General features: G+C 35.1%; 1 protein-coding gene across 4 annotated transcripts; it reads right to left on the bottom strand.

The window, feature by feature from the left end:
• Positions 1 to 1,047: 1,047 nt before the first annotated feature.
• Positions 1,048 to 23,874, bottom strand: LOC116509861 (OX-2 membrane glycoprotein-like). 4 transcript variants are annotated; one of them, XM_032219144.1, is made up of 6 exons: positions 23,827 to 23,874; positions 18,630 to 18,711; positions 15,528 to 15,851; positions 10,596 to 10,859; positions 9,424 to 9,537; positions 1,048 to 2,256 (listed from the first exon to the last, which is right to left on the bottom strand). In XM_032219144.1, exons 2-6 carry the CDS (start codon positions 18,706 to 18,708, stop codon positions 2,249 to 2,251), a joined length of 789 nt encoding a protein of 262 aa, XP_032075035.1. In that variant the 5' UTR covers positions 18,709 to 18,711; positions 23,827 to 23,874; the 3' UTR covers positions 1,048 to 2,248. The 4 variants fall into 4 exon arrangements, with proteins under 4 accessions (XP_032075035.1, XP_032075034.1, XP_032075033.1 ...); XM_032219143.1 differs by lacking the exon at positions 23,827 to 23,874 and adding an exon at positions 19,860 to 20,102; XM_032219142.1 differs by lacking the exon at positions 23,827 to 23,874 and adding an exon at positions 19,579 to 19,845.
• Between the last annotated feature and the right edge of the window lie 284 nt (positions 23,875 to 24,158).

Below are 24,158 nucleotides of genomic sequence, written 5' to 3'. Positions count from 1 at the left end.
ACAATAATAATTAAAGACACTTCCAGTAAACTGAAATTTTATACAGCATGACATTTTTGAAAAGAAAGTGAGAGTGTGCACCTGCTTCCATTACATGCAATAGGAACCGATACTAAACTCAGTAATAAACGCAGTGCTATTAATAGCAGTAACGTATAGAGTAACTTATAATAAAATACAACACAGTAATAGATGAAGCTAAAGCAAGCAGATGAACCTAGATGCATTAGATTTACAACATCAACTTATAGCAAAGAGCTATCTAAGCCAAATATCATTGCCTGCAGGTTTTCAGAAATAGGACTATTAGATTTTGGTTTTCGTGGTTTTTTTAAAAAATTTTATTTTATTTTTTGGAGTGCGTAGACTTCTATAGCAAGGAAAAGTCAGTAAGTTGATGTCCAAAGCTAATGAGAAGCCATAAGGAAGTTTGTCTGGCTTGGTACATTAGGTTAACTTATCAATTACAGCTCATTCAACAAACCAATATTTAATAAGCCAGGACATAGCCCAATATTGTAAACATAATAACCAGGAAAATAGTCTCTCAAGTTCATCCAGGAATTGCATACAAATGACATTTTATTAAATAAACAAAAGTCATTACTTTGAATTATTTAAGGAAAAGTTCAGGTAATCTTCATTTAGCAAATGCCTCATTTAGAAATGCCTCATTCACAGCTATTTACTTATTTATTCTGCTAAGTTTTTATCCCACCTTTGTAGATAACTCAAAGCAGTGAACATATCTAATACTCTTTCCTCCTCCTGCAGGCTGCAGGCGATATCTGCAGTACTGCAGGCTACTTCTGCTAATCATCGACTGCCAGCAGTTTGGCAGATCGAATCTCACCAGGCTCAAGGTTGACTCAGCCTTCCATCCTTCCGAAGTGGGTAAAATGAGGACTCAGATTGTTGGGGGCAATAAGCTGACTCTGTAAACCGCTTAGAGAAGGCTATAAAGCCTTGTGAAGAGGCCTATAAATCTAAGTGCTATTGCTAGTGCTATTTTCCCCACTACAACAACCCTGTGAGGCAACTGGGGCTGAGACCATGTGATTGGCCCAAAATCACCCAGCCAGTTTCCATGCCCATGCCCAAGGTGGAACTAGAACTCCCAGGCTGCTGGTGTCTAGGCCAGCCTTAACTACTATACCAAATTGTGATGCTGATAAAAAAATTACAATATTTATATTTTATTAACCCTTGCAGGTCTGTAAAGCAACAAAAAGTGAAATAAAATTGTAATCACAGTGCGGTTTCATTTAATGAACAGTTCACTAAATAATTGAGTTGCTGGTCTAAGTTGTAATCACTAAATGAAAGCTACCTATTCTTTAGCTAAAATGTGAAGTATGTTTCTTCCCTCATTTCAGAACAGCCCTATAAGTTGTATTGCACAGAACATTGAATGTCAACCTCAGAAAATATCTGGAATTCTCTACTTTAAAGGGGAAATATGTCTGATGGATAAGAGCTTCTCTAGTCAGTTGTCTCCTGCCTCCTATAGTAGCAGCATGATTGACTATTGCGTATTTAGCACATCCATGTTACTAATAGGCACATATACTATGTGGTATTTTATTCAAATATATTATATGGTTATATGTATAAAGAAGTATTCTACAAATAGTTTAGGAAAATAACATGAGAAATACCTGTAGGACATTTGTTTATAAATAATGCACATATGTGGAAACTTTCCCAAACAACTTCAAATAAAATTAAGTGCAGAGACTTAAAAGCTTTATCACTCCTGATAGAACTGCCATAATAGAAATATAGAACAAGTTTTCTATTAAAAATTGTACAGTTCTAAACTCTAGGAAATCTATATTTGACATTGTACTGGACGGGGAGAAGAAGGCAGAGAAGAAGATACTTTCCTTTAGCTACCAAGCATAAATCTAATCAGTGGTCCAGAGTTGATAATCTAACCATTCTTCCACATCTCTAAGAGTAGGGATGATCACAATCGGCCACTGAACATGATTACTGAAAACTCTCAAATTTTAGGTCACTGTTGAAATCTTTCTTTTAGCTGGATGATTTGGGAGCTAACAGCCAATCCATTTCACTGTAGTGTGGAAAGTTCAACTATGTCAACAGAGAAATGTAAGCATCTTTTTAAGGCAAGTAGAGAAGCAGAACTTGGACCATATATTCATTTAAACTGTTGTTGCCTTCATAATATGCATGGTTGATTGCTTTTCAATTCCATAGAGTAGACTGGTGTGGGTTGAATCCCTTAGAATCCTAGAAGAGAACCAACATAGTTTATATATTTCAATTTTGTTTTGTTTCTTTCGTCTTGTTTAATGTAAGTGGAGCTTCCTCACTTTTCTAAATCTTTTTCATTTATTTTTGTAAGCTTTTGTCCCTTGATCTTTCAGTTAAATTCCTTGTGGCAAATGATATTTTTCTCAGTGTCTTTACTTTTGATAATATTTCTATTCTATCCTAATCAGCAGTGTAAATAAACTCATCAATAAAACAAGAGCAAAAAATATGTGTCTCCAGAGAATCATTAAAATACTAAAACATTAATCATGTTGCTTATTTTTACTGCAAGGAATCAAAAGCTAGCTGAAATGTTGTTTTCCACGTCTTCAGAATGCTGGAAAAGAAAGGGCCAAGTGTCCCTCTAGGGAGCAGCATGTTCCATGGTATGTAACCATCAAGAGACAAAGAACAATAATAAAGTTATTCATGGTAAAAACTAAAACAAACATTGCAAACTATTATGATGCTATCAGCCAAACATTATTTCAACTTCCACAAGTTCTCTGAAATAGTATGTGCTATATTCAATACCTCTAGAAAGTGAAGTTTGAATTCCTGGAGATAATGAAAAATAGCATCCTCCCAAGACATTCAAAATGAGATTGGTGGCCCAATTCTGATGGGAGAAGGCAGTCCTGAAAATACTTCAGGGGAAAGTACATAGGGCTTTATAAGTCAAAGCAATATTTTGAATTTCACCCAGAAGCACATCAATTAGAAAGCAGCAGTTGAGTTTCCTTGGCACCAAACAACAGTCAATAAATGGGCAATTACATTTTGGATCTACTAGTTTCTGAATAGTCTTCTAGGGTAATACCACATCAGCACAACATAACTCTGTGGTACCGAATGTTTCAGCTATCTTAGCCCATGGTTGGAACAACTTGTTAAAAAGAACAGATCTTCCCCAATGTGTGGGTCTTCCTTCTTCTATAATCATCTATCGAGTGCTTCCTGAAATACATTTCTTTGCTCATCATTATGTCAATACTGCCCTCCCTCATCAATGATTCTAGTATTTTGTACTATTTGTTTTTCCTGGTTCTGACCATAATATGCAGAGCATTTTTGTAGGAACACTAAATCCAATTTATAGTCAATCATCTACCCCCCTGAATGATAATCATTATCCAAACATCCATCTATCAACCCTCACCACAATCCTACTCACAACACTCACTTTCTACCCCATTTATACAACTTCCTAATAGCCTTTCCCTCAAATTTTCACAGAACTTCTGACCTTCCTTATACACCTCTGCTGCTAGTATTTTATAATATGACAAGTATCTTCCTCTCATTTTCCTATGCAATGAATATGGAATACCGTTCATCATTCATTGCTCATTACGCATTGTCTCTCCATGGGAGCAAATTTTCAATCTACCAGTTGGACTGTCAGCCTCATTAGGTAGACCAGACCAAGAATCAGCTCCAAGGAAGATGAGATGTGCTATAATAACTCTGTCTTACATATACCTCCTCTAAGCTCCATCTTTGCTCAGTCCATATTCTTCTTCCCTACTATCTTCACATCCTGTCTCCCATCGCTTGCCTTTAGTCCAACTCTTTATTTGCAGCATTCTACAAACTGCATATCCTTCACTCTTAAAACAGTCTACTCCATTGCTTACTCTTTTATCTTCAATCTTGCCTATACTACAAAATTCTCCCTTCAAATTCTTCCCTTCCCCAATAACCTCCCTTATATTACCATTAGCAATCAACCATAACAATATATTGACAAATCTTTTTTTTAAGTTGATGGCAGAAAAATATTTCCATGTACTTTTGTTTTGTCCCTTGGTCTAGCCTCTACATACCTTTATCAGTCAGGATTTTGTTAGTAGGGTACTAAGAGGGCAAAATGCAGTGTGAAATGTTCTCAAGTTAGAATTCCAAGTAACATTATGCTTTCATAGAATTGTGATATTATGATCAAAGAGTTGTTTCCTTTGTGCCACCTACAGTATATCAGGGTCCAAAAGAGATCATACAGATATCCAAGAAAACTATTCTTAAATGCTTATTTTTTTTGGAGCATTTCTCTCTTCAAATTTGTTTGTTATTTCTCCAAAGCCCTAATCTACTCTAAAAGCATGTAATCTATATTTTCATAATAATTTAAGTCCCTTCTAGCCCAAATACAATGGTATTTAATGGTATTAATGGTGCACTATCTGGATGTCAAGCTCATTAAGTAAACTCAAGCACATAAGCTAATTCTACTGTATTGTAAAACTATAGTAATAGCATCTTGCAAATCTGAAAGTGGAATTATCCTGCCATCACCTTTATTATCCAATAACCCAGAGAGCCTAAGCCTCTTGCTCCACTTTCTCTCCTCCCACTATGTAGCTGTTGTGTCTTAACTGACTATTCCCTAAGCAGCATCTCTTTACCCCATCTCTCAAGTTTTTTCCCCATATGCTAGTAACATTGGATGACTTTGGACTTGAGGAAAACACAGGTTTGAGTCTGGTTTGTGCTTTATTAATTAGCAGGTTTGGGTCCAACCAATATTTGAATAGAAGATCTACAGGGAATCGCAGGGCTGTAGGCTAAACTGGAAAGAAAATTATATGAATGTATCCAGGAAATCACCACAAGATAAATTTGATTGGAGAGAGGTTTTACTTTCAATAGCTGCGTATGTAAACATCAGTGAAATAAAAGAAAGGTCAGGCTTTTTCCTGGAAAAATAGCGGTATATCCTGCTTATTACCCAATGCTACCATTTGGAAAAGATTCCTTTCCATTGTCCATCAAAGCAAAATGTTTGAGAGTAGAAAGAGCCATTTTTGCAATTGAGTTGTAAACCTTAGTGGGCATATTGAATATTCTTCCCAGAATGCTATGACTCCTGCAAGGAATATAAGAAAAAATTAACAAAGATTGAGCAGAAAGTGAAGTGAACTAGCACAAAGAGTTGCTAGTTCTTCAAAGCAGCATCGCTTCCCCTCAGCTTTTTTCTCTTCCCTTTTGTATCAACGGCTCTAGCTGCTTATTTAATGATCAGCATCTCCTTTTCTTTCTACACATTCACGAAATGGGTTTTATTAAGCTTCCTTCTCATTTTTCTACACTGGTCTTTTATCGGGTACAAGCCAAGAGCCATTACAAAAACAAGCAAACCTCCTTGTTGAAGTGAGGTGGGGGGATCATTTTAAATTACTTGTTTCTTCATCATAAATTACAGCATACTGATTTTCAGGGCAGTTGAAGTTACCAAGCAATAAAATCCTTTTTCTAACGGATCTTAGAGATGGGAGAAAGGAGCATGTGAAAATATATCTAAGTATCATACATTCAAAATTCATATCAGACTTCTTTGTTTTATGACAGGAAGTTGGCATTATCTTTCCTAATGACATTTGGCTTCAAGATAAAAATGTGCAGGAAAACACACCCCAGCGCTTCCCGTCAAAGCATTCATTTGTGTAAATATGACCTTTCAAATTTCAAGATCTCTCTCCCCAAAAAGCCAGACATTCCCAAACTACCTCTATCCCCCCCACCCCCCGGATATGCTATCAATTTTATAAGTTAAGAAAAGTTGGTGTTCCAAACATATTTTAGCAGTTTTCTGTACTGCGAACTCTCACATTCAGAACCTCTTATTACTCATGATTTTTTTCATAAATTGTCTAAATTTTTCATTGTCATCGTCATCATCATCGTCATCATCATCGTCATCATCATCTATTTATGGTCAAAAACCATAGAAACGAAGAATGATTTGCAAAACTGAGAATTAACTATTCTTCCAGTATGGGCAATTTTTTAAAAAAAATTGATTTAACACTCTACAATCAAAGAAACTCTTGTACTTTCTTGCATAAAAAAGTACTAATAAAAATAGTACAAAGGTCAAACTATATAAGGTAAGACAAAAATAATGAATAGGATATTACATTGGGAGAAAGTACTCCAGAACTGCTTAGATTTCAAAAGTAGTGAAGTGTGGATGTGTGTTTTTTTGTGGAAGAGTTATAGAAATGTTAAACCTATCCTTTTGTACATCCAGATCTGAGGTTTTCTTCTTCACTTCAATCCAAGCTTTATCTAAGCCCAGTTTAAATATAGACTGCAGATCAGCAAAACTTGTAAAACCAAGTTGTTTTATTTTGTTTTTTGTTTATCTCAGTTGTCAATTATGTATGCATTATTTCTATTGTTATATACTGTTTTTCAGTGCTTTTAACTACTGTTAGCCATCCAGAGTTATGAATTTGAGATGGGCGACTAAATAAATTAAATAATGAATACATCGAATATTATTTGTTTTTTCCTTAGGGAATTATATCTATCAGTAAAAGTTGGGCTAAAGAATTACCCCCTAAACCACGGGCCATACAGCAAAAGACTTCGTACTTTATCTCTGAAAAGTTTTATTATTGTAGATAGATAAATAGATATTTATTTCCTGTCCTGCCTGTGTATTAAGCTATTGTGTTCTATGTTGCAACATGTTTGGAAAATTTGTCTTTCCAGGAAGTAGTTGACTAAAACTAAATGCCTATAATTTATATTAATAAATGCATAAATATATAAATGCATATTATGCAATTATGACTGACCTATGGATTTTTACTCTTATACACATTCAAAACCATTTAGATCAGTGTTTTTCAATCACTGTGCCGCGGCACACTAGTGTGCCGTGACATAGTGTAAGGTGTGCCGTGGGAAAAACACCTTATATATAGTCAATATAGGCACAGAGTTAAATTTTTTAAACATTTTCTAATGGTGGTGTGCCTCGTGATTTTTTTCATGAAAAAGGTGTGCCTTTGCACAAAAAAGGTTGAAAAACACTGATTTAGATAAAGCCTGTTAATATTTTAGGCAAACATTCTAACAATTTCATTCATAAATAAACATGTACATGTACTTCCTAGCATGCGTTCAGTTGTATAAATCAAAGCACCTTTTAAAAGTTCTTTAAGTTCTGCTACAACTTTTGATTTCTTCTTTTTTCACCTACATTGTATTCATTTTTTTTATTTCACTGAATTCATCAGTTCAAAACCTTTACCACTTCCTCCTCATAAGTTCTGAGGTGTAATACTGTGGTCATCACGAGATCCAGACCATATATATTTGCCTCTGTCATCCATCATGGCTTTGTTAATCAAGATTTTCATGTAACTCTTTTTAATAGGATAGCAGATAAAGGAGAAGCAACCTTAACTGCCTTTGGGCTATCTGTAACATTCCTGCTAATAGTTTGTTTTGCTGAATTTTAGCCAGAATGTCACAAAAACAGGAAAACCCCACTTTTACTTGAAACATGCTAATGTTATCCTATGTAACGCAGTACACTGCAAGACAACATACAGTTGCCCACAAGCCGCCAACTAGAATGTAAGAAAATAACTTTATTCTAGTAACCACAAGTCATAAAATAGGAATGCCATGATCTAACAATAACAGAGTGAAAGTTTAAGATAGAGTAATAAAAATATTAGATTACAAGAAGTTACAACAGAATAAAGCCAAAATTACAACCAAGAAGAAGTATTTCTTTCTCAGTTTAAATGACAGCAAAGCAAAAGTAGGAATTTGCTGGCTGACACTTGGAAACCTATATGCAAGAAGACAGTTCAGTATTTCAAAGACAGAGCCCTTGAATTCATCTGCCATTAATAATTGGGTCTTGATCTCATTGTAAATGGGGCAGTGGAGAACATAATGGATAATGTCCTTCGCTTGAGCCCATCACTTGCTCTGAAAATTTATGGACCAAGAAACAAGTTACCGCCATACTTTAAAATGATCCTTTTTTCCCTCCTCACTTCAACAAGGAGGTTTGCTTATTTTTGTAATGGCTTTTGGCTTGTACCTGACAAAAGACCAATGGGGAAAAATGGAAAGGAAGGCTAATAAAATCCATTTCCTGAATGTGTAGAAAGAAGAGGAGATGCTGAGAATTAAATAATCAGTTAGAACCGTTCATACAAAAGGGAAGAGGAGGGGGAAAAACAGAGGGGAAGCGAGCTGTTTCAAATAACCAGCAACTCTTCGTGCAAGTCCCTTCACTTTCTGCTCAATCTGGGTTAACTTTTTCTTACATTCTTTGTAGAGGTCATAGCATTCTGAGAAGAATATTCAATGTGCCCACTAGGGTTTACAATTCAGTTGCAAAAATTGCTCTTTCTACTCTCAAACATTTTATTTTGATGGACAATGGAAAGGGATCTTTTCCAAAACAGTAGCATTGTGTATTACAGTAGCAGGATGTATTTCTCCAGTAAACAATCTGACCTTGCCCCTTTCTTTTATTTCACTGAAGTTTACATAAGCAGCTATTGAAAGTAAAACCTCTCCCCAGTCAAACTTATCTTGTGGTGATTACTTGGATACATTCATATAATTTTCTTTCCAGTTTAGCCTACAGCCCTGCGATTCCCTGTAGATCTTCCATTCAAATATTGATTGTGTCCAAACCTGCTAATTAACAAGGCCCAAATCGTACTCAAACCTGCTTTTTCCTCCAGTCCAAAGTCACCCAATGTTAATAACATGTGGGGAATTAACTTGAGAGATGGGGTAAAGAGATGCTGCTTGGGGAACAGTCAGTGAAGAGAGGGAGCTCAGGGGGTGGCTTCCATACTTTTATAATGCTGATACAAAGATAAAAAAATGGATAATTATAGAACAGTGGCATCTTTATTAGCTTCCCTTTCAAAAAAACCAATAGCTAATATTTTCTCTCCTCCAAGATCTAAGTTCTTCCAAATTTGGTAGGGAACTAGAATGTACAAGTAATGTGCCTCTAAAGAATGCTTGCATAGATGTATTCTAAGGATTTATATGCTTTATCTACTTGAAATGATGTCAGTCAGTGGGATTGAAATGTCTTTTAGAGATGTTTAAAAACTTTTACCAGGGAGAACAAAGAAATCAATTGAGTGGAACTAGTATTTGTTCCAATATAGTATTATGGATTGTGCTCTTTTCTAATATATTAGTGCACATGTAATGAGTAGGATGGGGCAAACTATCCCATACCAATATATTTGCTTGATATAATCCAAGCAACTTCATATGAAGAGAATTTACTACATGAAATCAAGTAGTAAAGCACTAAAGATAAAAATGTTTGACAAATTCTTTTTATAAAACTGAATAATTTACCTCTCTGTTTTTTCCTTTGTTGTCTCCAGCAGCATACACTCACAAAAATAACCAGGATCACAAGAATCAAAGCCAATACAACTGGTATCACAGGAAAAGATTTTTTTGTATCGTCTGCATAGGAAAAAAAGAGAATGTTACTGCAGATCTATATTACTGAAACTCCATCAATCCACCCCATTAGAACCTACAACGAAGGTGTGTTACAGTTACCATTGGTGAGGGACCTCTGTTTGGTGAGATGTTAAATCTATCTATATGTTGTGCAATTAAAGAATTTCATCATGAATATTCTTTAATTTCACAACATATAGACATATTTAGCCATAGTTTCAATTGGGAAAATGTGACCATCTTAGACCAACCAAGTCCAAAAATGCCAGAGAATTTCTAGAAGCCTGGCACTCTGACAAATCAGCCCCCAATAGACACATAGACATTAACAACATGTATAGACTATGCAATAGAGACTATTCACCGAGCCTAAAATGGAACACTGTGGACCCAACCACCTCTCCACAAACAATCAGCATCCAGATCATCATACTGTAGATTAACTGCAAGGTTAATATCAAACCAACAATCAAGTAAATGATACCCCAATCAACAACTGCCAAACAGCCAAACATTGTATTGTGTTGTGTTGTGTTCTACTCTATTCTATTCTATTCCAGTAGATAGATTCAGATTCAGGCTGCAAAATTCACCCAGCCTAAAAAGGAACATGTGGACCCAACCACCTCTTCACCAGCAACCACCATCCAGATCATCATACTGTAGATTAACTGCAAGGTTAATATCAAACCAACAATCAAATAAATGATACCCCAATCAAGAAACTGTCAAATAGCCAAACAGTAAACAGCCCAACCAAAGAATCTCTAAGATCACCAACACCAACAGGGCAAGCCACCATTGATAGCAAACTGTACTCCTTACTAGCACTGATGATGTTAGCTAGTTTGGGTAATAAAATATCTGCAAGAAAACAAGCAAGGTCAGAGAGCATCAAGGACTCCTCATGTCAACCCTGAGCTACAAATATTCTCCTTTATAAGTAAAAAAAAATATTAGCAGAAATAAGATTTTCAAACACTCCCACATACAGATATAGAGTTTTATCAGCTTTTAGAAAAGTGCTTTTATTGGACCTATTTGTTCTGTTAACTTACCTATTTCTTTTCCTAGCACGTTAATTCTTTTTATTTTTCCTCTGTGAGAAATCTTGCAAGTCAGCCCTTGTTCAACCTTTGATTTGCTTATTGAAATGTTGCTTATGACCGATAATGTGCCATTTGGGTTTGTGATATCCTTTTCTTTCTTTACACCATCTGATGGATCCCATGAAATATTTGGTCTTGGAAAACCAGTTGCTGAACAGTTGGCATGCAAATGATTACCAGAGATGCTGTAGTCTATAGATGTTTTGAGATCATCTGTGACAGACATCACAAGATCAGAACTTGATTAGTATAGCAATACTAATAGCACTTAGACTTATATTAAAGTGACCAGATTTTAAGATGGGTAAAGTGGAACACCATTGATGGGGGGGGGGGGCTCGGAGCACCTGAGCTGTAAAAAAAAAGCCTTTCCCCAATTGCCTTCCCCCAACACCCCCCAACCCTTTCAAAAGCCATCCCCATCTCCAGCCTCTCCCAACCGGATCCCCGCCTTCCTCCCCTCGGCTCACCCAGACCAGATTGCTGATGGCGGCTTGCACGGCATGGCTGCAGGGAGAGCGTTGCCCGAGAGAAACGGGCAAAAAAAAAACTTCCAATGGCTGAGCCACTTGGCCTGGGACTGAGCCTCCTCCTCACTGCGCTGCCGCCGCCGGAAAGCCACCCCCCACCCTAGGCCACCGGACAGCTGTCGCAAAAACATCGCGCATTGGCGCACGCACGCGCAGGAGGGGAGAGAGCCTTGCCCCTCGTTGGGCACTGCGAGCGAGCCGAGCGGAGGGAGGGAAACCACTGCCCTCTAAAGGCCACATCGGGAATGACACTTCAGAGAAATAAAAACTTTTTTTTAACGGCATCCTTTTTAAAATTGATGATTCGGCATCTTTTCTTTCTTTTGGAAAATCGGGACTTTTTGAACACGCCGCGGGACATGGGACAAATTTTGAAAAATCGTGACTGTCCCACCAAAAGCGGGACGTCTGGTCACCTTAACTTATATACCACTTCATAGGGCTCTTGTAATATAGTATAGGAGCTCAAGGGAACAATAAAATGTGAATGAGGAAACGACTAGATTAAATGCATTCTTTCAAATGGAAAGTGGATTTCTGGCTAGAAAATTCACATAATCATTTCTAGGTAACATCCTCAAATATCATAGATAGTACCATTATGTCTCTTTATATTTTATGCAATAAAATACAATAACATAATACCCTGTTAATCTAGATAGAATCCTTTTTGCTCTCCAAATGTTTTGTATTTCAATTCATATCAGACTTAGACAATATCCAAGAGATTGTGTGAGTTATTCAAAATATTTGGTTGATGCCAAATATACACGATATATCTTCTAATTTAAGCTAACTGCAACGTATTGTGGTTTAAACTTTTGGAGGGAACTAAAACAGTCTCTGCATTATATGGGTGGTACTAATTAGACCTACTGCAAGAGATATCAACTGCATTGTTGCAGTGGCCAAAAAAATAATAATAATCTCACAAAACAAAAAACCCCAAACGTTTGCAAAGTAAAATGAATGTGGACTTTCTGGTGTAATTTCTATGAAATTCTATCAAATTTGTCCTGAGTGAGGACTATTGATTATTATTTTTTCCTTGCATAATTTAGTGTTCTATGCCCTCAAATAAAGCACATGGGCTATTGCAGTGTTTCTCAACCTTGTCAACTTGAAGATATCTGGCTGGGGAATTCTGGGAGTTGAAGTCCAGACATCTTCAAGTTGACAAGGTTGAGAAACACACTACCTTCAGTTAGAGAAGAGCACAGGCAAAAATTGAATCAACCAATAACCTCGGGGGAAATCTTGCAGGTAATTAAGCAATTAAAGTTAGGGAAAGCACCAGGTACAGATGATTTGACAGCGGTTTACTATAAAAACTTACAGTTAGAAATGGTAGAACCTCTTAGAGAATTATTTAATATGATTCAAATGGAAGGTAAAGTGCCTCCATCTTGGAAGACAGCGTTTATATCTTTGATACCCAAAGAAGATCAAGATACTACCCAACCCAAAAATTATAGACCTATTTCATTACTGAATGTAGATTTTAAATTTTTTACTAAAATATTAGCAAATAGGTTAATGTTGGTTATTCAACAATTGATACACACGGACCAAACAGGTTTTATACAGGGGAGACAGATGAAAAGTAATGTCAGATTAATTATTAATGCATTAGAATATTTGGGAAAGAACAACCAGATCCCTGCTGCGTTTATATTTTTGGATGCTGAGAAGGCCTTTGATCGAGTTAACTGGCAATTTCTGTTGAAGATATTGCAAAAAATGCAGATAGGAGATAATTTTTTACAGTCAATTAAAGCAATATACCAACAGCAAACAGCACAAATCATAGTCAATGGAAGTTTAACAGACTCTTTTCAAATTGGAAAAGGTACAAGACAGGGCTGTCCTTTGTCCCCATTATTGCTTATTATAACTTTGGAAGTATTGTTGAATAAAATACGGGGCTTGGATGGTTTAAAAGGGATCAAGATTAGGCAGCAAGAATATAGAGTCCGCGCTTTTGCAGATGATTTGGTCATAATATTGGAACAACCGCAGGAATCCAGTATGGTTTTAATGAATACGATTAATCAATATGGTCAAGTGTCGGGCTTTAAAATAAACTTAGGAAAAACCAAAATATTAGCTATAAATATGAATATTAAACAAAAGGAAGAATTAGGAGTGATGCTAGGATGTGAGGTAGTTAAAAAAGTCAAATATCTTGGAGTTAACATTTTAACTTCAAATGGGAAATTATATAAGCATAATTATGAACCACTTTGGCATAGCATACAGACAGAGATGAAAAAATGGGAGAAATTGCACTTATCTTTGCTGGGTAGGATAGCGGCAGTGAAAATGAACATTCTACCAAAATTTTTATTTCTCTTCCAAATGTTACCTATATTAAAAAAAGATGCGAACCTTTTAGAATGGCAGAAGGGTATCAACAAATTTGTATGGGCAGGAAAGAAGCCGAGGGTAAAGATGAAAATAATGCAAGATGTACGTGAGAGAGGAGGTTTGAAACTACTTAATTTAAAACTATATTATGATGCAGTGGCATTATCTGTAATTAGTGATTGGACTCGTTTGTCATTTGTCATTTTTGTCATTTTATTGACATTTATAGGCCGCCCTTTTCCCTAAAGGGACTCAGGGCGGCTTACATTTCATAGGAGGGGAGTGTAAGACAGGACACAAAAGAAATGTGAATAAAGGAAAATAACCAATAAAACACAACATTCATTCAACATTTGGGCGGGGCGAGATTAGGATCTTATCCCCAGGCCTGACGGGATAGCCAGATCTTGAGGGCTGTGCGGAAGGTCTGGATGGTGATGAGGGTGCGAATCTCCACGGGGAGATCGTTCCAAAGCGTCGGAGCTGCAACCGAGAAGGCTCTCCTTTAACTAATGATAGAATATTGAATATTGAGGGACACGATCTGGTATATGGTTGGCATGCTTACCTGTTATTCAACAAAAAATTGGATAAGAATTTTAAAAGTCATATTTTAAGAAATGCTTTACTGCGGGTCTGGAAAAAATACCAATATAAATTAAATGACAAGATACCCATGTGGGCAATTCCTAGACACGCAATTGAAAATATGAATATAGCACAAAAACAGGACAGAATTACTTACAGACAGCTTCTTACCTTGGAAAGGGGGGTATTACAATTAAAATCTTTAGAGATATTAAAAGAGGAGAAGGTAGTTCAAACATGGTTCCAGTATGGGCAATTACAGGCTAGGTGGAAAATAGATCAAAAAAATGGTTTTATCCAAGTTGAGGATAATTTGTTTAAACAAATAAGAGATCAAAGCTTAATGCATATAAAGAGGATATATAATGTATTAATACAGATGGATTCGGAAATAGAATTAGTTAAAGATTGTATGATAAAATGGGCTCAAAATATTGAAGAACCAATAATGTTGGATACATGGGAAAGAATCTGGGTAAGAAGTGTGAAATTTACACAAGCTCAAAATCTGAGAGAAAATTTTTACAAGATGTTCTATAGATGGCATTTAGATCCTAAAAAGTTGGCTTCTATGTATCTGAATGTTCAGCCTAAATGTTGGAGGTGTGGTTCTCTTGATGCTACATGTTATCATATATGGTGGACCTGCCAAAAGGTTAAGGCATTCTGGATAAAAATATGGTGGATTATGCAAAATATCTTTAAAAGAAGGATAAAGTTTACTCCTCAGTTATTTTTACTAGGTATATGTACTGACTTTATAGTGGTAGAGACTAACTTGATTCTGCACCTAATAACGGCAGCAAGACTGTTGGTGGCGCAATACTGGAAGAAGGAAGACTTGCCTACAATTCAAGAATGGACATTGAAAGTCACAAACTTAGCCGAGATGGCTAAAATATCGGCATATCTTAAAGATCACTCAAATGAGAGATATAAACGAGACTGGAAAAAATGGATTGACTATATACAAAATAAATATGGGACCAAGAAACTCCAGTTAGCCTATGCTTAAGATCAGAAATGATTTAAATTGTTTAAAGTTAGTTCAGCAAGAAGCTAAGGTCAATGTAGAATGTCATTAATTTCTTTATTTCTTTTTTCTCAATAGATTTTAGACTGTGTTTGTTAAAAATCCATACCATGTACGGGTTCTGGGAAGTCGGGGGGGGGAGGAGGAGGGGGTAGGGGGGTGGAGGGAGGGGCATACAAAAAAAATTGTACTTCGATGTTTTAATGATTTACAAATGATGAAATATTTGTGTTTTAAAAGAAATAAAACCTTTGAAAAAAAAAGAAAAGGTTGAGAAACACTGGGTTATTGTAATAGTGCCTCGTTTAAAGACAAGGCCTCATCAATACCCTATTGAAGCTAGTTTTATTTGGGCAGACTTACCATAAACAGAAAGACAAGGTTGTCCCATGTGAGGTCCTACAGGAAACACAAGAAATGCACACTGGTAGCAACCATTATCTTCTGTTGTCACATTCAACAAATTAATAGCAGTATCTTTAAGGCTCCAAATTATAAAATTGATCCGATCTTTGTCTTTTAAAACAATTGAACCTGTATCTTTCTTATATGTTGCAATGTTTTCATCATTTCCATTCTTTTTTTTGGTCCATGTAACTTGGTAAATATCAGATGGTTGTAATGAAGTACATCTCAAAGTGACATTGCCACCTAATTCCACTTCTTGATTGCTTGTCATTACCGAATCTGGTAGAACACAAAACAGTTCATAATTGCTAATTATACATGTACTTCAGATAGCAAATATTTGTCTTTATAAAATTCTTTCTCCCTAAAAGCCATTTGAGTAAGTTGCTTTTATAAATCCAAAATTGCTCTGCTCATTTTAGCCACTCCTCCACTTGTCTGGTAGATAACAAGAACTGCCTGTGCAAATAAGCAAACATCTTATTTCATCTTTATTATCTCTCCATTATCTGTTCTCAGATAATGAACATCTTCATTATCTTTTCTCAAGAACAGAGTAATAGTAATATGTATATATAGGTCTTTCCAAAATTACAAATGACAAAGAATATACTGGAAAACATTCTGAGTGGTCTATGCAAATGTAAGAATATTAGTTGTGCAACATTTAAAATATATGATTTTCTCAATTGAATATAATGAAAGCTGTTCCATAAATACCTTTTATAGATTTTAACTTGTATTCCCTAGTTTATAAATAGAGAAGCTATTGTCTCTATTTATAGGCTACAACTTATATTTATAGGCTATTTGTACAATCATGTAGAGTTAAGGCAAATACATAGAAATAGCTTCTCTATTTATAGGCTATGGAATATATTCAAAACTAGTAGACAGTATTTTGTTCTGATTTTTAGTGATAAATTAAAAGTCCTGCTATGCTTATAATGTTCCTTGCTCATCTTTGTTAGGCTCTTAGATTAATTTCTACAACGCTATTATTTTTTTCATCAATTACCGTAAGTATTCTATCGAATACTTACAAATCCAAACTACAGAAGAAATGTAGAATCACATAGGACTGGAAACGTGAGCCCAACTCTCTGTTAGTTCAGGAATTAAAATTAAAGCAGTCCAAAAATATAGCTGTCAGATGCATATAAATGAAAGGGACTGTACCACTTCTCTGTTATTAGCTCTACTTATCAAATTGCTCTTATTGTTACAAAGGTATCCCTATGTTTCAATCAAATATGTTTAAACCCACTATGCCATGTCTGTAGTCTTATTTTAGCTTGTAATAATATAATTCTAAAACCTGGAATGTCCCCATTCAGACATTCATGGCTTTTTAGTTCACTGTTTATAACAAGATCATTCTGAAGGTTTTCAATTTATAAATGTACTGGGATGCAGATGAAGACCATGTCACTTGTAATGGAGATAAAATAAAGGAACAATTAATACAGTAGGTTGCAAAATTATAGATAGAATGAAGAGTTGTAACTTAGCTGGTAAAGACAATTGTTGATTCGCTGAACACATCTTAAAATGGAGAATCTCCCTAATGTTTAGTACAAGCAGAATAATCTAGGATCTTTTTTGGACCAGATTGCTTTTAGGGTTCTCTTAGCACCAGAGAAGATTAGGGTTTAAATAGCTGAAATGTAAATCAATCACAGCTGTACTCTGCAAATGTCAATTTATGTTACGTAGGCTAAATTAAAGATTATTGAATGAAATGGGTTAAGAAGCAATGATGCACTGCTCCATCCCAGGCTAATCAACTTGTATAAATGAATATATTTCCTAATGCTTAGCATATCTGTGATGAATTCACATTGCAGGTGGTTAAATTTAAAAATACTCTGACACCTCAACAAGTCTAGACACAACTTTAGCCAAATAAATCCCAGAGTATTCTAGTTAGATGAAATATCGGAGAAATCTTCAATTTTTAAGATGCAATCACAAAATCAACACCTTTTGTAATCTCTTCATTCTGTACATTCTTTTGTAAACAACCAATCATTTTATTTCATTACTATATGTCACAGTACGGTCATCTACATTCCTTTCATCTGCAGGTTGAAAGTTTCAGACTACTCATGCTATAAACAATAAACTATAATAAAATATCATGCAAATGATGCAAGTTCATGGTGTGTGAATAGTGACATATCAAATTTCATATCTATGCTCTCACAATGTCAGTATTAGGCAGCTGTCTATTTTTAATAGCCATGGCTTTCTTTGAACATCCCTTAGCATCTGAAGATAATTCTACTTTTATAAAGCACAGAAAGGTTAAATTCAAAATTCTGACAAGTAGCCATTTCAGATGTGAGAGGCACTATTAAGAAATGGCACTGCTTGTACAGCAATAATGGTGTGAAAGAATTATCAACAGGAATATTTTCTCTGACATCATCACAAAATATGCAAAAGAAAATGTTGATAACTCTGAAATGTTTTGGGACAAGATGCTTTGGACTGATGAAACTAAAAATTGAAGTATTTAGCCATAACTAGATAAGATACATTTGAAGAGAAAAGGAATAAATTATTTTAAGAAAATAACACCTTGACAACTGTTAAGCATGAGAGTAGTTCTAAATATTTTGAGGATTGTATAGCAGTCAGTAACTTATGATACACTGTGCAGGTTGAAGAAAAGATAATTTCCCCTGATTATCAACATGTCCCAGAATCTAATTTCTAAGTTAATGAAGAACCTGAACAAGACAATAATTTGAAATGACTTCCAAAATCAAAAATAAACAGGAGAGAAAGATGAAAGAAAGAAAGAAAGAAAGAAGGAAGGAAGGAAGGAAGGAAGGAAGGAAGGAAGGAAGGGGGAAGGAGGGAAGGCAGAAAGAAAGAAAGAAAGAAGAAAGAAAGAGAGAAAGAAAGAAAGAAAGAAAAAGAAAGAAAGAAAGAAAGAAAGAAAGAAAGAAAGAAAGAAAGAAAGAAAGAAAGAAAGAAACTAACAAACTGTAGGAAATAATATAATATGACTGTGGTGGTAATAAATTATATTTCTCAAGCTGGACGTACCCTTTGTGGAACAGAACACTACAGCTATTATGCACAAAGTCAGATACTGCAAAGTCCATGTAGTATAAATACCCTCCATTCTCTAGGAATAGTAAAGGAAAAACAAATTAGTAAAACATTTTTCTACCCCCAAAAATCATTTTGAATATAATGAAAGAAGACCATGTATCAATTATAGTGTCTTCCAAAGTCTAAGAAAGTAGCAGAGAGAAGGCAACATCTTACCTGACATATTCCATACATATAAATGTTATTAAAAATCGTGAAGAAATGGAAATCTTTGGGAAAGCACACAGAGAGTTCAAATCTGCTGGATCACCTGGCTTGTTTTATAGTATTAGAAACAACAGAATGCACAACAATTTCTCTCATATTTCTGAAGTGATATACAGTACAAATCCATGTAACAGCAAGTATGATTTTCATGGGCTGTTGGATTTTCTAAATGAAGTGATCTGTATATCTGTATGTATGAATAAAAAAAAGAAAAATGTACAATACATGGAGATGGAGTTGACCTTCAGTTGATAAAAAGAAACGGAAACCCAAATACTATAATTCAAGTTGATTCTATATCCAAACACAAGAGAATTCCTATCATCAATCATCATAAATCTTCATTCTTCAATAATATCATTTCCATTCTTAAACTCTAATACAATTAAAAGTTCCCCTCAAATCTTTATTTTTCAATTTTCTCAATTGTGATTTCATTCTACAGATCCTTCAGTGAGCTACTTTGCATCATTAAACACCTCAATGGAAAGCAAACACAACCAAAAAACTTCAAGGGATCCTTAAAGCAGCTCCCTCAAGCTTTGAAGTACCTGTAGCTGCTTTGTGATACAGATCCAGAGGGACACATCATTTGTGAGCCAAGTGCCTACTGAAGAATTTGCCCAACCCCGTTAATTCGTATTTATTTACTTATTTATGTACTGTTACCTACCTTGAGCATCTCTTTGCAGAAAAGCAGGCTACTGTATATCAACAATGAAATAATTAACCATCACTCCAGCAATGTCTAAGTCTAAGTCACTTTGTACAATTCGATTAAATCCAAAAGAAAAACAACGTGAAAGACCCAGGTTACTTTTGTTCACTGCAGATTGGGAATATCAGCAGTGAAAGAAATCAAAACCAAAATAGTAGAAGTAACACGCAGCACCATCTCCAACAAAACACTAAGCTAAACAAAAACAAAACAGAAGCAAAAGGACACGAACCCACCATCAAGTTCAATGGAAAAATTCTCAGGCACAATGAGAATCACAGAAGGATCTTCTTGCAAGTTGTAAAGCTTCTCAAATACATTGAGAAAATCTTCTCAAGTGTTCTGAGGAAGAAACGGAAGCCTGGACTAAAGTTTCGGAGGAAGTAGAAGGCATACTTTGGCACCGTGCTAAACTTTTCTTCATTCCTGAAGATTTCCTGGCTTCCCTAGTTACACACACACACACACACACACACACACACACACACACACACACACACACAAAAACACATCAGTTTCTGGTGGATTTGAATGTTAATATATCATTGCCCCTTAATGCTCCCTTTAATTAAACCAGTGCGAAGTATCAAACAGAGTATCAACAAGGATATTTATATATATACACACATACATACTGCACAGTGTGTGTGTGTGTGTGTGTGTGTGTGTGCGCGCGCAAGAAATACACATGTAAACTTGATCCGTTTGATATTTTGGATTGGTGGCAATTAAGGGGAGGTGTCAGATTAACATTCAATTCTCCAGAAGCTGGATGGCTATCTAAGACTAAAGTGGATTCTGAATGAACAGTATTTTATATGAAGTGTTTAGCTAGGAATTGCTGTTCAAATATACAAAAAAGCCCAGTCATAAATGCAATAGCCTATGCTAATTTGCATAAAAATAACTGATATAACTAACTGGCTGGAGAGGATGTGTATACAAAATATAGTCATGTACACAGGAGTCAATTTTCTATCTTTGCATACATACTGGAAATACATATTAGTTATTCTGGACAGGGTCACAAATTACAGAACTACTGGCTATGCAAAAAGCATGTTCTGTTTCAGTGTGAAAAGCATGAGTTGGAAGGCAATTCTGTAGATTAATATCTCAGGCCAATTGGACAATATATCTTGGATATTAGGAACATAGAAAAAATATATCAAGCAAGAGGAAAGATAAAGGGACACAGGGTTACATATAATACAGATAGTCCATAAATATCTGGATAATTCATTATGAGTCCCCTTCGGGGGGGGGAAAGGGCAGTATATAAATGTAATAAATTGAATTGAATTAAATTGAATTGAATTGTTACTGAAAAGGCATTGAAAATTCATCTGGAATTTCCAACATTGATCTAGAAATATTCAAGGATAAACAAAAGCACTTCAGACCTGATCTATTAGTATTTCGTCATTTTTTAAATTTCCTGAAAAACTATTTCTCCCCAGAAATGGAAGAAAAATTGTTTTTAAAAACAGAGAAGAAATGTTCAACACAGTGCTGAAAGAGAATCAATTGCCAAAGAAACATTGAGTTCTTACAACTGATACTTTCTAATTATAACTCAATCCCACTAAAATAACATATGCCTGTGATTTAGCTTGTGCAAATTCTTGAAGAATGGGCTTAGAGAAATAAGGATTGTTATAAAGACGACATGGGAAGAAAAAAGTGTCATATGGAAAAAATGACAGGATACAGATGGAAGTAACTGGGAATGGAATAATAAGAAATAGTGGAAGAAAAATATTTATCAAAAGAAAAACAGAAATGGCTTTTTCCTGCTTTTAAGGTCAATGGAAATATGTCAGTGCAACAATGATGTGAATTGCCTTAAAGACATCCAGTGCTCTCAAGAGATAGGCAAAAGTAGTAAGAAAAAAGAGTAACTACAAGTACAATAAATACAATAAAAGTAAATTTATTATTCATTTACTGGTGTTATTTCTTTAATAGAAAGAATTTATAGTACTTCATTCTAGACAGTTCCAAGGTGATTTAAAAACTGCAGAGCAATTCTAAAATACAATAAGAAGAGGTTGAAAATAGTAAACACAACAAAAGCAGGATGCAGTGTACCCATTCCAAGAGTATGGTAATATCAGGAGAATTAATGGCTGGAGAAAGCCAATAAAATAGGATTTTTTTTAAAAAAAGAACAAAATTAAGGATTGGTACCAGGAACATCATCTCAAAGCAGAAGTGTCATTATGAAGAAGGCCCATCTCTGGATCCCTACCAAATGGGGATCTTCCCCCAGGAGAATAAATGCCTCTGTGGCCAATGTCATTTAGGACACATTTTGAGGTAACCCTGAATGGTTTGGAGCTAGAAACATAAAATATCAATACTGTGACTATGGCTTAATAGGAGACTACTTACTAACTCTCAATTCATAGGGTTATGCTAGAAGATACTGTGATTAATGGAATCAAAAGCTGATGAAAGGTTGAGTAACAGAAACAAAGTCGTCCATATGTTTTTAAAACCAGTAGGTTAATAAAGACAATATTTCATATAAGCAGATCAGAATCCAATCTGCAGTAAATCAAAATAATCAATGTCTTCCCAGAATACATATTAGACTGCTATGATTCTTTTGGTCATTTTGATCAGAAAAGAGCTTTTGTCATTTGGCAACAGTTATTACAATCTTCTAGATCCAGAGGTTTGGTTTTCTTTGTTTTGTGGTTATATTTACTGCTTTTTTAATAACAGCAGGAAGCATCCCCCTTTCTATATAATGATGCTTTCACCCTTTACTTCACCCACTGCTTCAAGTCAATACTCCTTGGCCTATTTGAATTAGTTCACAATTGGAAAGGATTAAAAAATCAAGCTGATAGAGTAAAAGCTTAAATTTCTTCTTTACATCTCCCTGAAAGGCTGAAACTGATTTGGGACATTGTTATTTGGGGGGGGGGGATAAATTTTATCCTTGAATTGCATTTAATTGTCTTGATATCTGTAACAGCAAATATCAAAGAGCTTGCACAGAAGAAATTATTTATATTTAAAGTTCTACTGGATTGCTATTTGAAGATGGAATGGAGACAGCAAAATAAACATTCTTCACTGCTTTCATTACCAAACCAAAGGCACGGTTATGTTCTCTAACACATATACAGTTATCTTCACAAACTTATGACACCAGTGCTTGAATTACTTGATATGCTTAATTATTAAAAACCGTCTGAGAAACCAGTAAAAAGTTCATATTTTACAACATTGGAGACCCATGGCACCCCAAAGTTCTGCAGTAGGATCAGGGTCTCAACAGGATCATCAATTCTAACTGTAGAAAAATAAACATATCCTGAATACATTGGATTCACAAGTTTTTATATTAACTATGTTAATAGTCAGGGGCCAAGGTAGAAGCTATAGAATCAAATTTCTCCAGTCACCAGTCTTAGAATTTATTGAAATTGAAATTTCACTAGTCTTAGAATTTATTGAAATTCTAAGCTGTACCATCCAAAACAAGTGATGTGAAATATAATTGGGTAAAAGGTCACCACAGGAGCATCATCCCAAACCAGAATAAGAATGTTAAAGTGGTCCATTTGCTGTGCTTAGTCATGATTGCTATTCAAAATATGTATTCCATAGAAACATATACGTTCGTTTTTTTAATGTCTGGTGATAACCCATAAAAAATTTCCAGGAGTACACTTAGTATAGCTTAGATAGCAAAATCTATTTCTCGTATGCCTTTCCCCCCCCCCCAAAAAAGCCCCATCTGTACATTTACCATATTTGAGTCATAGAAAAGAGATTCATTAAATCTTAGGACAGTTGGTAGAAGAGATTATTTTATAGCATTCCAGATCCATTTAAAATTTCATATTTAATTCATCCATTCTTTTCCCCCCCTCTATATACTATACTTTAAATTAGAAATTTCTTGGAGCAGGGATCTGTATTCTACAAGGGCTCTAGGATTCAATATTCTCATAATCAATAAAAATAAAACCAGCTGTTTATCAATATCAAAAAAGAGAAATGGTTCTAGTCTACTTGTTTAAAACACATATAATAAAAGTTATCAACCACATTTACTCTTGAGAGAGAATTCGCAATGCAAACATTCACTCCAATGCAAAAACATCTTAAGGCAGATCTTAGCCCTAGTTTCTTTCTGCACAACCAATTGACCAATATGATTTCCTTGATACTGCACACACTTACCTTCAGTTGCAGATTCCTGTTGTGTGGAAAAGGAGAATGCAGCCAAGGCTTCTATATCCAACTAAACAGTGAACTGTGATTTTTAAAAAAAGTTGGAATGCTCCTCCTACCCTTCAAATCCTTATGCCCAAGGGGTCTCAAATCATTATTTTACTCAGAACATCTGAACAATAACTGGTTACTAAAACTGGTTTGATAGATGTTGTCATCTGATAATCTCAAAAAGAATCTTATCTAAATAAACTACAAAAATGTGTCCTAAAATAATCCTGGTTGATCTGTGTTGTGAACTGCAAATCATTTAGAATACCAAAAGATCTGGAATGATTTCT

Source organism: Thamnophis elegans, chromosome 6, assembly GCF_009769535.1.
Source record: "Thamnophis elegans isolate rThaEle1 chromosome 6, rThaEle1.pri, whole genome shotgun sequence".
Lineage (NCBI taxonomy): Eukaryota > Metazoa > Chordata > Lepidosauria > Squamata > Colubridae > Thamnophis > Thamnophis elegans.
Note: the sequence above shows the minus strand (reverse complement) of the source record. Positions and strands in the feature narration are given on the sequence as shown.